The following is an 18,152-nucleotide window of genomic DNA, read 5'->3' on the forward strand; positions in this document are numbered from 1 at the left end:
GCTGACATTTAGTTTCCCCATCTTGATCATATATTCTTCAGAGCATCTCCAAATTCTTGTGTGTGATCATTCTACCACACAAACCCAATTACACCACTTACCAGTTTAAAATCATTCAATGACATGGTATTAACTTGAGATAAAACTCTTTAAGTAAAGAGTTTTCCATCAGTGTTTTATCACAAAAGTTGATGGCACAGAGCATGTTATTCCAGTAATCCTGAAATCTCTGTCATTTCAGGAATAGGGCATCCTTTTTCTACTTTTACTAGAGGCCCAGCACACGAAATCGGGAGCAGGTAGGGCCCCTAAGCCTAGCCTGCGATTAGGGCCATCTTCTGCCCTCTCACCAGTCTCCAGTCCCACCCCACCGCCTCCACCCACCCCGGTTCCCTGTTCGCCATCTGTCTATGATTGCAGCCTGCAGGCCAGGGGGAGGGATCAAAAGGTCTGTCGTTTTGCCCACTTGCCAGTTCCCAGTCCTGCCCCACTGCCACCCACTCTGGTTCCCTGTTTGCTATCCGGCGATCGAAGCCTGCGGGCCGGGGGTGGTCAATGCACCTCATAGCTACTCGCCATGCGGTCATTCTAGTTGTGACACCGTTATGGTCGCTGGGCTTTTATTATATAGGTTGCCTTTCTTAATGTTTCCTTATACCAGAGTTTTCTTTCATTGTGTTCACTGTTTATGTTTCAAAACCTACTTAAGCTTTCACTCATTACCCCCCACTCACCATTATATGATCCTTTCTTGTGTGTGTGTATGTGTATTTCTATTTAGTTAAATGTGTACACACACATACATAATTTCTACTTAATGTATTCTTTTTTTATTGCTTAAAGTATTACAAAGGGTATTATATATGTATCCATTTTATAATGTATTCTAATTGCCTATTTATACATCTCTCTTTGAATAAAACAAGTCAGTTGAAGGAAGTGTCTGTTTCATGTAGGATATTTGGTGCCAAAAATTGTATGCTAAAATTGGATAATTCACTATGAAACCAGAATGTGAATTTGGAGATCATCTAGTCCAAATTCCTTATTTTATAGATGAAACTAATAGGCTACATAGAGATTATTAGCATGTACTAAATTGGTCTTTGAAAAATCTGTGTCAATATTAGGAAGGTTAAGTTTCTATTATATTAGTCAAGTATCTAATAAATCCTTTCTCTGGCATTGGCCGAGCTAAGGTAACTGGTTCATCATTAACTCCATTAAAAATAATCTACAACATGATTAAGACTGCTTTAGCCTAGAATCATTAGGGTTTAATGATTCTTCTAAAATCTAGGCTTCCTGTGGAAAAACACTGTTAAAATTTATGAGTTTGTACAGATTAGGAGTTTCCATCTTTCCTGTTAAAGCTTATTTCCGTTCTTGTTTCTAACAATAATACCAATTTTTGCAACTTTGTGATGCCACTTTTTGCCTTTTCTTCAAGTCTGCCTGCACTAAATATGAATACAAGTGAAGGTTCCTCTGCTCCAGTGAGAATTCAACACTTTTCACCGTCCATGTTTATTTTCGTGACCTGCCATCTACATTGTGTCCTTACTTTTCAGTTTCCCTAACATTGGGACTTCTCTTCCAGAATTAGGTATTTTCTTAGTGACATATAGGTATGTCATCCACATTCACATTCATCTCATATTTCTTACCTGCTGACTCAGGTACTTCCACCATTAGCGGCTAGATATGGCTGGGCACTTCCTGTCTTACTGTGATCTGCAGTAAGTGAGGAATTCTGTATGAGATAACAAGTATTCTGGTGAAAGAATAAGGGAAAGCCTGTATCACAAATGCACTACAAAGGTTAAATTATAAGGCAATTGTTTGAAATTTTCTAAAACAAAACAAACAAACAAGCAACAACAACAACAAAACAGTATCAGGTCCCCCAGTAGTTCACGTCAATCAGAAAGATGTTGAAAGTTATGAAGACAAGATGGTCAAATGAATTTAAATGCAATAGCAGAACTCTTTCTAAGGATAGTTTTACTGGATGCTTGAAACAAAGTTAAATTCAATAATACAGAGTAGAATGGGAGCTGTTAATTTGAAAAAGATGGAAAGAGGAGGATAATAACAGAGGGTGAGGATGAATTTATGTCAGGCTCTTTAAGATACATAATTTATTCTAATCCATGGGCTTCAGCCAAGAGCAAGATGCTTCTGTTATTGTTGTGACTTCAAGAATAAAATCTTAGGCATCTGTATTTACAGTGTGTGATGTTTTATAGCTTTTAAGCTGCCAACAATGTGAGTTCTACTGAAAAATACAGATGGTTAAAACCACATGCACAGAAAGTGATCTTTTCCTTATTGCAGACCCTGTGTTTGATTCTTCTGGTTTACTTTTACTCTATTTTCCATCTCCTGACAAGTACTGCTACTGCTCTGTGTTATTTATGGTGAATTTTATGCAAAATTTCATTAAATTAATTTTCATGTGATATCTTTGTTCTGATGGTATCCTCTTTATATACCAAGTTTTGAGATCTGTTTTCTCTTAAATGGATATAGTATAAGAGAAGTTATGGAAGTTTTGCAAATTATTTAATGTAGTACGTATAGATAAAGAAAACTGGAAGAAATAACTAAAAATAACTATTAATATTTTGCACTCAAGAGTAAGTAGGTTAGGTTAACCACGATAGTTTTATATGTACTGTAGTGTCTTATCTGAAAATAAAAACTTATTTTCAGAGTAATATATCCTAGTTAACTATATTGATGATGAGTGTATGACATGAATATAAGGTATAGTGGTAGGTGCAATGACATTGTTTAATTGTTAGGCAGAATTGTATAATTTTAATCATATTAAATGTTATTTAATAATTAAAATTTAAAATAGACTAAGAAGTAGAAATAGCTCAAAACATTTTAATGCATTCTAAGTTATTGATTTTTTTTATTTTGTATAGCTCTAAGATACAATAGTTCTATGAGACAGTTTTTAAATTAGTGACAGTTGAAGCTGTGATAGTATGAGAGCATTTTAGCAATTTGTATTTGCATAGTGAACAAAGTATTTTCAATATTTTGTGGAGAATAAAATAATTAATGTAGCTTATCTTACATGTTAGAACTACTGAGAATTTAAAAGAATCTATAATTGATATAATAATTATTTGTAAAAAAAGTTAGGAAATTGAAATATTTGTGTTCCAAATAGATGTATTTAATACATTGACTATTTTTTACTATATATATATATATATATATATATATATATATATATATAAAATTTAACATTTTAAACAATATGTTCGCATTTTTTATTTTATATCTCATGCTTATGTGGAATCTCAAATAAGAATTTTTGCAGAAATATATACTTTGTATTTTCACAGAAAAAAATATATTTATATTAGTCTATATGTGTGTTTTATTGAATTCATTGGTCATCAAAGTATATTCACTGTACTTAGTGTAGTGATTAAGTGTGCTTTTTAAAGCTAAATTTGATTTGTACCTTGTATGTTAGTTCTGATTTACCCCAGGTTTAAGATCTAAAGAAGATTGGCTAAAATCCACATTTCATGTCCAGTGAAAGCCCAGAGCTCCCACAAATCCTTCCAGTGCACATTTTTCTAGTCACTCCAGCTACATTTTTCTATGTGTTCTAGAACTTTCTTTTTAGTTTGCCATCTTTCATGTTTTTTCTCTCTCAATTTGGACATGTACCCAAACTAGATGCTCAGTGTCATTTTCTTATTTGTGCCAACCCCCTCTCTGACTTTCCGCCCCCCCAAAAAATAATATGACAACAAAATATCACTAACCATCACCCATAGTGATTATCAATAGCAGCATATATATAATATGCAAAGTGTCTCCTCAGGAGTTTGACCTGGAAACCAGTTCAATTGCTCGCTATGATGTGCACTGACCATCAGGGGGCAGTGCGGAATGAAGGAAGGCCCTGGCCCGCAGCCAGAGGGCCCCTATCAGCCCTGATCACTGGCCAGGTCTAGGGGCCCTACCCATGTACAAATTTCATGCACCAGGCCTCTAGTTATTTATAATAACCTAAAGGAGTAAACAATTAAAATTCCCATCAATTAGTAAATGACCAAACAAAGTGTGGCGTATTTTACAATGGAATGATGTTGTTCAGCAACATAAATGAATAGAAGTAGTGATGCGTGCTACAACATGGTTAGACCTTGAAAGAAAACATTGTTCCAAATAAAGGAAGGCAGTCACAGGAGGTCACATTTTGTATGATTCCATTTATATGAAATGTGAAGAATAGGCAAATCTATAGAGACAGAAATTAGATTATTGAGTCCCTAGTATTGGTTATTGAGAGGGATTTGGGGAAAATGGGATGATAACTACAGGGTATGGGTATTTTTTGAGGTGTAAAAATGTTCTAATTTGATTATGATAATAGTCACAACTGTGAATATACTAAAAACCAATGAATTTTGAACATTACAAGAATGATTTGTATAGTACATGAATTATTTCTCAATAAGACTATTATTTAAAATATCACACAGTCTTTGTGTTGGCAACTACCAAGACAGAGGTTTTGTCCGGATAAATGGCAGTACAAATGTCAGGCACAAACAATTGAAAAATGCAACATCTCAGTTCTTACTATGAGACACACAGCCAGTGCCCTAAGTATAGCTGTAGACTTTTCTGGACATCCAAAATCCCATTAATGCCCAATAATATCTCCTTCGGTCTAATCCATTTTCTCTACCCACCTGAATCTAGATAAGAGAAGTATATATACACTGAGTGGCCAGATTATTATGACCACCTGACATTTGTAGGCAAATTAGCTATGATTTCTTACTGAAGTGGCTAGAGGGTCAGATCATTATAAACGTCTGAATAGCACAATATACCTAAGTATCATTGCTGATCAAGTTCATCCTATCATGTTGATGGTGTATCCCAATGGAGTTGGCTTCTTCCAATAAGGCAATGTGCCATGTCACGGTGCTCGTATTGTGCAGGAGTGGTTTCAAGAACATGAGGGAGACTTTACCTTGCTTAGGTGGCCCCCACAATCACCAGATCTCAATCCAACTGAGCATTTGTGGGACAAAGTTAAAAGAGCCACCAGGCAGCTGGTTCCACAACCATCAAATCTCACAGAACTGGACAGTGCTATTCATCAGGCATGGTGTCAGATTCCTTGCATCACCTTTCAACATCTCGTGGAATCCATGCCAAGAATAATCGCCGCAGTATTGAAGGCAAAAGATGGCCCAATGAGGTACTGATGGGGTGGTCATAATGATCTGGCCAGTCATAATAATTTGGCCACTCAGTGTAATTCTCAACTGACAGAAGTGTTACAGTAGCATACCCCAACTTTATTTCTCCACCTTTACTGCTTAGGAGGCAGTAGCAACTAGAAGAAGTTTTGGTGTTAACGTTCCTGTTTGATTACACATTGATCATAGGAGTATATGCATTTAACTTCTGAGTAGAGTGGATGAGACTACAGTGCATCTATTCACTCTGAGTTATGTGGGTATAAGCAGAAGTATTCTTAATAGAAGAGGAATGTGAAGACAATTTATAGCTAAATGCTATTTAAATTCCTGGATCAAATTGTGTTTGATGGGATTAGAGCCCCCCATTTTGCACAAGCTCAATTTAATAATTTCTGTACAAATTTCTCCACCCACCCCCTCTCTCTAGCTTTAGATCCAGCTAAAGATCCATGCTTAAAGATGAAATGTAGTCGCCATAAAGTATGCATTGCTCAAGATTCTCAGACCGCAGTCTGCATTAGTCACCGGAGGCTTACACACAGGTAAACATTGTTAAATTAAATGCCACTGATTGAATGGTACTCCTTATACCATGAATAACTGCAGAGTGTAAATATTTGGCGATGTATGCTAAGCGTTCATCTAGAGTTTTATTGAAAGGGCTTCCGAACCTTGGTTAATGCAATTTTGATTCACTTGGGTGAAACATTATCAGTCAGATTTACTAAGGATTATAGAGTTTAGGCATATATTATAAATAAAGAGGATTTTGTGAAGATTGGATTAAAGTAGTATATTTACCTGCTTATGCTTTTTCAAGTTTAAGGAACAAGTACAGTTTTTGTACCCTCTAAATATTGTTTCTTATGCCCACTCAAACATTCTATTTAAAAACAAGTTAAATGGAAAAAAGGATTGATGTTTATTTAAAAATAAATTAAAAGTCACAAAATAAAGATACGACCTGGAACATTTATTTATGGAAGCACTCATACTGGTGGAGTCCTTGTAGTCTATTCCTTGAAGGCTGACACAGAATTGTAAGAGGAAAAGAAAGGGTTTTAAACATCTTTTATAATGATCGCCACTGCTCCTGTAAGATGGACTCTATTTGGAGAAGAATCAGTAGTTTAGAAATAGCCTGTGAAGTCTGCTGCTGAGTTTAAGGATTGGCACTCGCCACAACCAAAAGTGAAATCATTGGATAACTGACTGAAGCAAGCAGATGTATGCATTCCCTTTATTACTTTGAAAGGAATTCTGCTCCGGCCAGAAGGCTCAGTTGGTTGGAGCATCACCCTGATGCACCAGGGTTGCAGATGTGATCCCTGGTTGGGGTGTGGAATCCTCTTCATGAGAGTTGCTCTTTTCTTGGATAGTGGGACTAATTCGTGTTGTGCTTTTCATCGAATGAGCATGATGGGGCTTTCTCTGTCTGGGTATGTTGAGAGACTCATCGGATTTTAATTTTAGTGCACTTACATCTAAATCCTATTATTCATATACACCAACAGACAGAGAGTAAGAACATTGGAGAATAAATATAAGTAGCATATCTAGAAAACAGCAAATATTTCTTTCTTTGTTGTTCCTTATTAATCTAAGGCACATATAGGTAAAACCCTTTATTATATACCAAACGGATTGTAAGTCTTTGTTCCATAATTTCAAATCTATATTGGCAGATTTCAAATACCAAGATAGGCTAATGTAACCAAGACAGAGGGCTTGGGAATGAGTTCACCTGGAACAAAGAATCATGTCATGGCATATCAATAATGTACCTTCAGTTGAGAGGGAGAGGGAGTGAGAGAGGGCAGTTTGGGCACATAAAGTGTAAAAACCTCCTAGAAATAGCATTTCTATGAAGTCAACATACTGTGAGAAGGCCCAGCAGGGTGATACAGAGTTATCAGTAATATATCCCCCCTCAGTCATGACCTTTTTGTTGGTTTTGCAAAGGGATAACAAAAACTTTGGGCCAGAATTGTATTTTTCTATTTATTTCCTTGGGGTTCCAAAAAGCTTCTGAATGTCTTGGAATCTCTATTAATTAATCACCAAACATTTAAAATATCAGTATGTGATGTATGGATGAATGGGTGGCTAGTGGGTTTTTACTTGAAAAATCAATAGGAGGATGGTGTTGAAATGAATTCTGTATAATTCCTCACCTAAGTGGCAAAGACCTGGTCAGTGATTTCATATAAAATCAAACACTGCTTTATCACAAGTTTGAGACTCAGGGACAGGTTTCCATCTACACACAGTTAACACCTTTGAATAGGCTCATCTGCCATTTTACTCCTGGCCTCCTGAATCCAAGTCAAAGAGCAAATGGAGACCTCACAGTTAGCATCACCCATGGGACAGAGGGACACTCTCCTTTCTATAACTGCTGAACACCGAAGCCAGGAGAGGTTAATGTTCCTGACTCCAGATCACAAAGCTGGGAATGGCCAGAGCATTGATTCCTCTCTATACTTACTAACATCAAAGTCCATGCTTTTTACAACGGTGCCATCTCACTGCTTCTCTTATTTTTAAACAAAGACTCTAGGGACAAAAGGAAACTTTCTTCACAAGTTAAAGTCCCTCAGAAACCAATAAAATGTTATCTTAGTATGAAGTAAAGCATCCTAAGTAGAGAGCCACTGCCGCCTTCCCCTTAGATCAGTGGTCGGCAAACTCCTTAGTCAACAGAGCCAAATATCAACAGTACAAGGATTGAAATTTCTTTTGAGAGCCAAATTTTTTAAACTTAAACTATATAGGTAAGTACATTGTTATTAACTTAATTAGGGTACTCCTAAGGCTTAGGAAGAGCCACACTCAAGGGGCCAAAGAGCCGCATGTGGCTCGCGAGCCGCAGTTTGCCGACCACGGCCCTAGATGCACAGAGAGTTATGCTTTACCAGTAAAGTAGGAGGACTTCAAAGGTTTTATGGAAACAGAATTTAGTCCTGTTCTACTTCGGATAGACACTATTTTAAAACATAGACCTAATATACATTAAATTCAATAAATAAATAACTAGTTTCCAAAGAATTGATATTAAGATTAATATTTGATATGCTTTATTTGCTTTGAGGATGTCAATACCTAAGTGAATGTTTCTACAACACTTAGGAAGGGAGAGTATGCCAAGCAGTCTGATCAATGAAGGCAGCTATTAGAAATTATGTAGATCTTAAATTTGGGGGTTTGTGTGTATTGTAGGGATGGGGTACAGAAAGCAGAAAAAGGGCTTACTTAATAAACGTTGGGTATTGACATAGTTCAGATTAGTAATTCTACTTTTTTCATCTAAAGGAACAGCTTTTTTTTTTCTTTCTTCCTTGATCTCATAAAAGCTGAAGGAAGTGGAAGTAGCTATTTGCCTTTGCAGGGGCAATCCTGTTTTCCAATGAGGTCTTCCTAAGCCCACCCCTGACTCCTACCTGGATTTCACACCCATTTCTTCATTACCTTAGAGCCGTGAACTTCCCATCTGGTAACCCTCCCTTCATGGGTCATAAATGAATTGTATAATATCAATCTTCTTTAATTATCTGGAAATTTTATGAAGGTGGGGGTCTATGTCTTATTCACACCTTATACTTAGAACTTGACAGGTGACTAGTATATGTTTTCTTTGAAGAGTGTATTAAAATAGCTATTTGTATAACATTTAAAAATGAGTAATTTGATCAATTGAACTGGTCAATATAGATAATGTAAGTCTAAAAATTATTTTCTGTGTGCTTTGTGCTTATTTGTTGAAGATGGTCTGAGAAGGGCATGAGTCAATCCACAAATACTAAAATGCACTCATCTAATGAGTCAATCATAAATTACTGCCATAAAAAAATGGAATAGGGGGATAGGAAAAAATGAGGGAGAGGTGAGTCCATAACAACTGGTGAAGAAACTGGTATACCCTTGCCTTAGATTTGTAAATAAGTGAAATATTTGCTAAATATATCCTTACTTCATATATTAAATAACAATACTGTCATGCCCTGCTTCATGATTGGAATACATTCTGTCAGGGAGTGCACTTATACAAACTTAGAAGGTACAGCCTCCTATTATAGTGAATGTGCTATGGTTTTATGAGACTGACAGCACAGTAAGTAGGTTTGTCTATGCCAGCAGCACCACAAAGGAGTCAGTGATTGTGGTGTAAACCCTGGCAGTTGCCCTTTCTTTTTGTAATGCAAGGGCCTGATTTAAGATTTTTTTTTTAATATATTTTACTGATTTTTTACAGAGAGGAAGGGAGAGAGAGAGAGAGTTAGAAACATCGATGAGAGAGAAACATCGATCAGCTGCCTCCTACACATCTCCCACCGGGGATATGCCCGCAACCCAGGCACATGCCCCTGACCGGAATCGAACCCGGGACCCTTCAGTCCGCAGGCCGACGCTCTATCCACTGAGCCAAACCGGTTTCGGCCTGATTTAAGATTTGATTGTTGAGGCATTCACTTCAGAAAGGCATCCGTTTCAAAGACAGCACCCACTTCAGGGAAGGCTCTCTGCAATAAACACATGGCCAGCCACATGCCTACATTGAGAGCCAGGCCTCACATGCCCACTCAGGCTTCTTTGTCTCAGATCTTGGTTGATTTTGACAAATGGACATCCAGGCTACTTTTCTTTTTCTCTTTCTGCACTTTAAATTCCCACTCTTATGTTTTAAATTAACCAGTAAAGAGTGAGCCCTAGAACCCTAGTCCCCCACCCCCATCCCCAGTAAAAGCAGAACCTCAGGCCTGTGCTCCCATGGTTATCACTGAAGGGCATCTTGCAATCCCAATAAGAACCGAAAGAATCAGTTCAGTTCTAAGATTGGTTTGGAAAGGAGAATGTCTGTGGGAAAGTCACAGGGACCCAGTTGACTGTATCTGGGCATTTCTAACTGATAGCATTAATATGGGCAGACTGAGACTGCAAAAAACCGTAATGTATTGCTCTAGGAAATTAGGATGACTATGAGGTGACTAGGTGAGCAAAACTTTTCAGCTCCATTATAATCTTAAGGGACCACCATTGTGTATGGGGCATATTATTGATTGAAATCTCATTATAAGGTTCATGACTGTACTTGTCTGAAATCAAAGAAATAGCCTGATTAGGAGTCTTCACTGTGTGTTTTACACTAGCTTTGACCACAATAGCCACTAGAGAAGATTGGGTCAACTATCCAAACATGTCATCTTCAAGGTCATAAATTTAGATATTTGTCTCTTGCTATTTTGTGTGTTTGTTTGTTTTTTTCCTGTGAATAATTGGTCTCAAATAAGGATGATACCCATGTCTTTGTGCTGGATTTTTGTCACCATTATCATCACCAGTTAAAACTAAATAGTTTTATGAACAATGAAAAAGACCTTGAATACAACACATTTTCCACAATGGTAACATAACTAATTATATGGTGTAATGTAATATATATATAATGGCTTGCCAGGCTTTGAAAATGACCCATTTTTTTCCTTCCAATTTTATTTTGTATTGGTTTCAGGTGTACAGTTTAGTGGTTAGACAACCATGTACTTTGCAAAGTATTCCCCTCGATATTTCTAATACCCCAACTGGCACTCTGTATAGTCATTGCAATATTACTGAGCATATTTCCTACCTATGCTTTACTTACATTCCCATGACCATTTTCTAACTACCAATTTGTATTTCTCACTCCCTTCACTTTTTTCACCCAGCCTGTCAATCCCACTCCTCTCTGGCAGCCACCGATTCATTTGTTGTGTCTGTGAGTCTGTTTCAATTTTGTTTGTTCATTTATATTGTTCTTTAGATTCCATATAAGTGAAATTATATGGTATTTGTCTGTCTCAGATTGCCTTACTTCACTGAGTATAATACCTCTAGGTCCATCTATGCTGTTGCAAATAGTGAGATTTCATTATTTTTTTATGGCCCAGTAGTATTCTGTTATATATATATTACCACGGCATTTTTATCTACTCATCTATTGATGGATACTTGGCTTGCTTCTATAGCTTGGCTATTGTAGATAATGCTGCAATAAACATAAGGTTGCATATATTCGTTCAAATTAGTATTTTGGGTTTCTTAAATAAATCCCCAGAAGTGGAATCGTTGGGTCATAAAACATCCATTTTTTAATATTTTAAGGAACCTCCATACTGCTTTCCTAATGACTGCACCAATCTATATACCCACCAACAATGCACAAGGGTTCCCTTTTCTCCACATGCATGCCAACACTTGTCATTTATTGATGATAGCCATTCTAACAGATGTGAGGTGATAGATATCTCATTGTGGTTTTAATTTGCATTTGTCTGATGATCAATGATGTTGAGCATTTTTTCATATGTATATTGGCCTTCTGTATGTCCTCTTTGGAGAAGTGTCTATTTAGGTATGACCCACTTTTTTATTGTTATCTTGGGGAAATTTTAATAGATGCTTATATAGCTGAGTGATTTTTGATTCATTGTTTCTGTGAATTGTAATCAAGATGCCCCATGTTTTAAGCTCCCTTTGCTGTCCATGCAGCTGCAGATAATTAACACTATTTCTAGATCAGTGTTTTGAGCCCCAGTCAATGCCGCTGATAGTAAAAAATGGTTTAGAATAATAAGACAGATTAAGGTTGAAGATGTTGTAGGACAAAACTAGTCATGTTGATTCTGTTCCATTTACACCAGAGGTTGACAAAAAAATCAATAAAGGAATGCTTTTGGCTTCCCAAGGAGGCTTATCTAAAAGGATAATAGAACTAATTTAAAATGCTATTCATCAAAATTTATGTCAAAAGGTGAGTCCTACTACTCCTCTATTTGAACTATGCACTTTTGAATCCATACTTTTTTATTTAATATGTATTTTATTGAATTTTAGAGAAGAAGGGAGAGGAAGAGCTAGAAACATCAATGAAAGAAAAACATCAATTGGTTGCCTCCTGCATGTCTCCTATTGGGCATGGAGCCTGCAGCTTGGGCATGTGTTCTGATTCGAATCAGTGACCTCTTGGTGCATGGGACAAATGCTCATCCAACTGAGCCACACCAGCCATCATTTTAATGACCATATTCAAAAGAAGATTAGGGCTTCTTTATATAGTAATTAAATGAATGACTATAGTATTTATAGTTCCACTGCTACAATGTTGAAATATTTATTATGGGAAGATTTAATCATGCAAACTGAGTTATAGAGTCCCAAATATGTTTGTTTAACTGAGTTGAACTTATAACTACTTTAAAATAATGTTCCTTATGCTTATGTAAGATTTCATTTCTATGTTATATGAATGCAGTAAAGTTGCCCATAGGGAGAATGAATCCCACCATTTATTGCACATTTAATATGTGTAAAGCTCTACTAAGTGCCTTAAATTGATTTTGTTTTTACAACCCTAATGCTTTGTACTAAAGATTAGTATGTTCATTTTATAAAAAGAAATACTGAAGCTCAGAAATGTTGGGTATTCTGTCTGAGATTTATTATATAGAAAGATAATAGGTAGATAGATAGGGCAGATTTAAGATGTAAAATAATGTCTATCATTTTATATGTACATTCTTTTTATAACTATAAATGAATTTTAATCATGTTTTTAAGTACATAGCTCTCCATAACTCTCTTTTGGTTAGGGTATAGAGGGTTTGGAACACTCTTTTAAATACTCTTTTTAAAAGAACAGGCTGAGACAATAGAGCAATATTGAACAGAAAGTACAGAGAATTTGCCACATAACCTCTGTACCAGCATGTACATACCTTCCTTCATTATCAAAACCCCAACCAGAGTGGTAATTTTAATATAGTTGTAAACCTACTTTCACACATCATTATCACCGAAAGTCCATCATTTAATTGCTTTTTAATATTAATTGCATTAAAAAAATGGGTCAGAGTATTTTTGATAATGAATTAGTGTAACATTGATTCCTCTTTTTAAACACAGATAATAGCTAAACTTTATAGCATTTCATTTATGTCTGGGTCTCTTTAAAAGTTTTGTATATGTTTATTTGTGTGTATATGTGTATGTGTACATACATTTGCATATATAAAACATACCCATGTACATGTATATATATATTTATATGTATAAGTAATTTAATCTGACAACAATGATATGAGGAAAAGTGAGTTACATTTATTGCACACATTTACGATAATAAAAATTGAGACACAGAATTTGCATATTTTGCTCAGGTGATAGACTTGGACATTGAGCCTGATCATAGAGATTCTAGAAGTTGTTCTTTTGATTATAATGCATTAATGTCTTTTTAAAAATATATATTTTTATTGATGTTTAGAGAGAGAGGAAGGGAGAAGGGAAGAGAGAGTTAAACGTCCATGTGAGAGTAAGACATCGATTGGCTGCCTTTTACACACTCCCTATCAGAGATCAAACCCACAACCCCGGCATGTGCTCTGACTGTGAATTGAACTGGTGAGTGCACGGGAAGATGCCCAATCAAATGAGCCACACCAGCCTGGGCTATGTATTCATGACTTTTGAAACATAGTAACACTTATAAAGCATCTACACTAATAAAAGAGAAATATGCAAATTAACCGCCAATCTGCCACTCCACTACACCCACCAGCCACGCCCACCAGACAATCAGGAGTGAGTATGCAAATTAACCCAACTAAGATGGCGGTGGCCACAGAGCTGGAGTGAGCAGGAGGCTTGGGTTGCCCCCAGCAATGGAGAAAACCAAGCTTCCTGCCTGCCCTGGTCAGCCCTGGGCTCCACTCAAGGCTACAAAGTTTCAATTATAGAAGATAAATAAATCCCAGATTACTGCTTCCAGCCTGGCCTCTGCTCAAGGAGGCGCTGAAAAAAAAAAAAAAAAAAAAAAAAAAGGAGAGGCTGGAAGCTTGTGTTGCCAGGGGGCGTGGCCAGCCTGAAAATGGCCATCAGCTCCTCATCCAGGCTGGCCAGGCACCCCTACGGGACACACCCACACCCTGAAGGGGCTGTGAGCAGCCTGGAAATGGTCCTCAGCCCCTCACCCAGGCTGGCCAGGCACCCCAGCAGGACCCCTACCCTGATCCAGGACACCCTTCAGGGCAAACCAGCCGTTCCCCACCCATGTACCAGGCCTCTATCCTAATATTAGGGTAATATGCAAATTGATCCTAACAGCAGAAAGACTGGGAATGACTGGTCACTATGACACACACTGACCACCAGGGGGCAGACGCTCAATGCAGGAGCTGCCCCCTGGTGGTCAGTGCGCTCTCACAGGGAGCTGATGTCTGCCAGCACAGTGGTGGTGGCAGGAGCCTCTCCTGCCTCCTCAGCAGCACTAAGGATGTCCAACTACAGCTTAGGCCTGCTCCCTGCTGGCAAGTGGACATCCCCCAAGGGCTCCTGGGCTGCCAGAGGGATGTCTGACTGCCAGCTTAGGCCCTATCCCCTGGATAGCGGGCCTAAGCCGGCAGTTGGACATCCCCCGAGGAGTCCCAGACTGCGAGAGGTCACAGGCCGGGCTGAGCGACCCTCCCGAGTGCACAAATTTTTGTGCACTGGGCCTCTAGTGTTATATAAATGAGACATTCTTCTAAGTATTTTAGAGGTAACTTTATTTTCAACAATCTTATATTCCTTTATAATAACCTGGATAAACATTGCCTAAGGTACTGTTTCTCAGCATATTTTAACCCAGTCTTTTTCACCGAACATGTAATTCTTAGGTTTTTATTTTATTCTGCTATCACTCTCAAGAGTGTATAATCCTTAGCTACTTCAGACTTGCTCTTAAGGAAAAAAATTGAATTCATTAGAATGTACATCTAGATCAGTCAATATTGATTTGGCCAAGTTTTATTTTAGGTGTTCCACTTACACACACAAAAAAACATGTTTCTCAACTATGAAAATAAGACAACCATTGGCTTTGTTTTTTAAGTGCATAGCACAGGCTATTATTATGGCATCATCCCCACTCCTGTTGAAAATCAGGATTAAAGTCCAATATCTTTGGCATAGCCCCTTGTAAGCTGACCCATGTAGCTTCACAGCCTGGTCTGCAGCTTTCCCCTGTGGCACATTGCAGCCTTATTGCAGCAGGGAACTCATTGTGTGGGGTGAATGCAGACTCGGGAGCCAGACTGCCTGTTTCACAGTGTAGTCCCACTCTCCGTAGCTGTGTGATCTTGGGCATGTTACTTCAGCTCTCTGTGCTTCTGCTTCTTCCTCTGTAAAGTAGGGATGTTTTTTCAAAAGGTATTTTTTTGATGATGTTGTTTTAACTATTAATGAGTTAATAACAAAAACAATTAGAGCAGTATCTGATCCATAGTAGGTACAGTGTAAGGATTACTCTTCCTCTTTAAAGATGTTGTATTTTTTATAATCATAGATTTTTGTTGTGTTTGAGTATTTTTCCTAGTGAAATATTCTGCCCACTTCTTTTCTTGTTCTTCTGGCAAATGTTCCATGTCTGAAGAGGCTTTTAGCATAATGGTTAATGGTGAGTAATTTGATACTAGTCTGGCTGGCTTTGAAATCTGTCTCCATTTCTTGGTATCAAAATGGCTTTGAGCATATTAAACTCCCCAGAACTCAGTTTTCTTGTTTGTATGGTAGAGATGATAATTATACAATCTGTCTCCCTCTGTTTTTATAAGAATTAAAGACATAATTTGTGCAAAACACTTTGCACAATGTAAGCACTCAATAAACATCAATTATTGAGACATCTCTATTGAGCTTTCTCCAACAGGTCTCCAAGCCCAAGGTAGAATTAAATTCTCCTTTACCATTATGCCCATAGCACATCAGCAACACGTTTATCGACCTGTATTATAGCTATGTATATATTTAATAGCTACAGGTTGATTTGCTGAGTTGCAGTTGATACAATATTTGTAAAATGTACTGGGTGACTCCTGTCATGGTTGTAGCAGATGGAATTCAAGATTATATTTCAAGTAAAAGGAACAATGTGATTTTGCCAGTTTAGAATGGAGAGAAAGGGGACAATGTGTCGTATGTGTAGGGGGAAAAAGTGAGAGACAGCCACTTAAAGAAAAATAGCAAGGCAGTAGGCATATATTTGTTCCTCTGAAGGTTGTTAGGTTGCTGTCCTTTGGACAAATGTGTTGTCTTTAATGATTTTCTAGTTTATATCTTTTACCACAGCCCATATTCCCCATGCCCCCAGAAAAGGGCCTACAGACCAAGAAGTTCAAAATATATGAGAGGGATTCTTGAGAGCTGAATTCCTCCTTGAATACTATCATTGATGATTGTCTGTAGATAAGGCCCCGTCGTGTCCTCTCAGATAGCTCTGATTTCCCCAGTGTTCCTAAAGACTAATAGGCTCCTTCCTCTGAGCATGAAACCAACGTGTATTTGGAGGAAGGAAATGCTGGGTTGCGTGGGGGTCTTCTCCAGTTCTGCTTGCCATACATATTAGCTTTGAAGTTTGTCTACGAAATGTTCATTAATGGACTTTTGTGTACACTTCTACATTTCCTGATACCTGTCAGCTGTGAGAACAGGGTTGAATGGTGACCGTCCACAGAAGGGAGCAAGATGAGCAGTCAACTACAAGAAGCCTGCATGATAATGACACAGGGCCTACATGGAACCCAGCTGATAGCCTTCTCTGAATAATAAACATAAGGAATCCATTTCCCCCTAAGCCATTTTCTTGCTTCATAATATTTCTTTACAAGGAAAAGAGTAAGAATTAGAAAAAAGTACAACAAAGGAAGCTTCAAATATTGCTTGGTGAAGTTGTTTCCAAATAGACAAAAAATAGTAGAAGTCTTTGAAGAGAGGAAAAAGTGAATAAATATCCATACTTTTATCTTATGTTTCAGCAGCCACATTCCTTGTTATTTACCCAATGGAGTTGAAAAAAAAAATGAATGTACAAAATCAAACCTGCACAGAGATGTTTATAGCAACTTTATCCATAATTGCCAAAACTTGGAAGCAATGAAGATATCCTTCCATAGGTGAATTAATAAACGGTGGTACACTGACAATGGAACATTATACAGCACTAAAAACAAATGAGCTATCAAGACTTGAAGGGATATTTTTTTTAAATATTTTTTTATTGATTTTGGAGAGGAAGCGAGAGGGAGATAGAAACATCAATGATGAGAATCATTGATCGGCTGCCTCCTGCACGCCCCCTACTAGGGACCAAGCCCACAGCCTGGGCATGTGCCCGTGACCAGAATCAAACAGGGGACCTTTTATTCAGCAGGCCAATGCTCTTATCCACTGAGGCAAACCAGCTAGGACAACATGAAGGAATCTTAAATGCATATTATTTAGTTAAATCAGTCAAAAAGAGGTTATATAGTTTATGATTCCAACTATATAACATTTTGGAAAAGTTAAAACTATGGAGACAGTAGAAAGGCCAGTGGTTGCCAGGCATTGGGTGTGTGTGTGTGTGGAGGGGGATAATTAAGTGGCACACAGAGGATTTTGAGGGCATTGAAACTATTTTGTGTGTTGCCATATGGTGGATACATGTCATTATATATTTGTCTAAACCCCATAGAACTTACAGTACCAAGAGGGAACCATATGTAAGCCATAGGCTTTTGGTGATTAGGATGTGTAAATGTAGGTTCATCAAAAATAGCAAGTGGCCCTGGCTAGGGGGCTCAGTTGGAGAGTCCCCTGGTGCACCAAAATGTTGTGGATTTGATTCCCAGTCAGGGCACATACCTAGGTTGCATGTTCAATCCTTGGTTTGATGCACATAGGGGAGGCAGTTGATCAATGTCTCTCTCTCTCTCTCTCTCTCTCTCTCTCTCTCTCTCTCTCTCTGATTAAAAACATATCAGGTGAGGATTTTTGTTTAAAGGTAACAAATGTACCATTGTGCAGGGAGATGTTGAACATGGAGGAGGCTTTGAATGTTTGGGG

The 18,152-nt window shown here is 37.7% G+C and overlaps 1 protein-coding gene across 1 annotated transcript in view; it reads left to right on the top strand.

The window, feature by feature from the left end:
* Positions 1-18,152, top strand: part of SPOCK3 (SPARC (osteonectin), cwcv and kazal like domains proteoglycan 3) — a 333,704-nt gene that overhangs the window by 175,449 nt on the left and 140,103 nt on the right. The window contains exon 4 of the mRNA XM_059697687.1: positions 5,683-5,797. Coding sequence (XP_059553670.1) covers positions 5,683-5,797 — 115 coding nt within the window. The remainder of the gene's footprint in view (positions 1-5,682; positions 5,798-18,152) is intronic.

Source organism: Myotis daubentonii, chromosome 5 (assembly GCF_963259705.1).
Source record: "Myotis daubentonii chromosome 5, mMyoDau2.1, whole genome shotgun sequence".
In the NCBI taxonomy this organism is placed as follows: Eukaryota; Metazoa; Chordata; class Mammalia; order Chiroptera; family Vespertilionidae; genus Myotis; species Myotis daubentonii.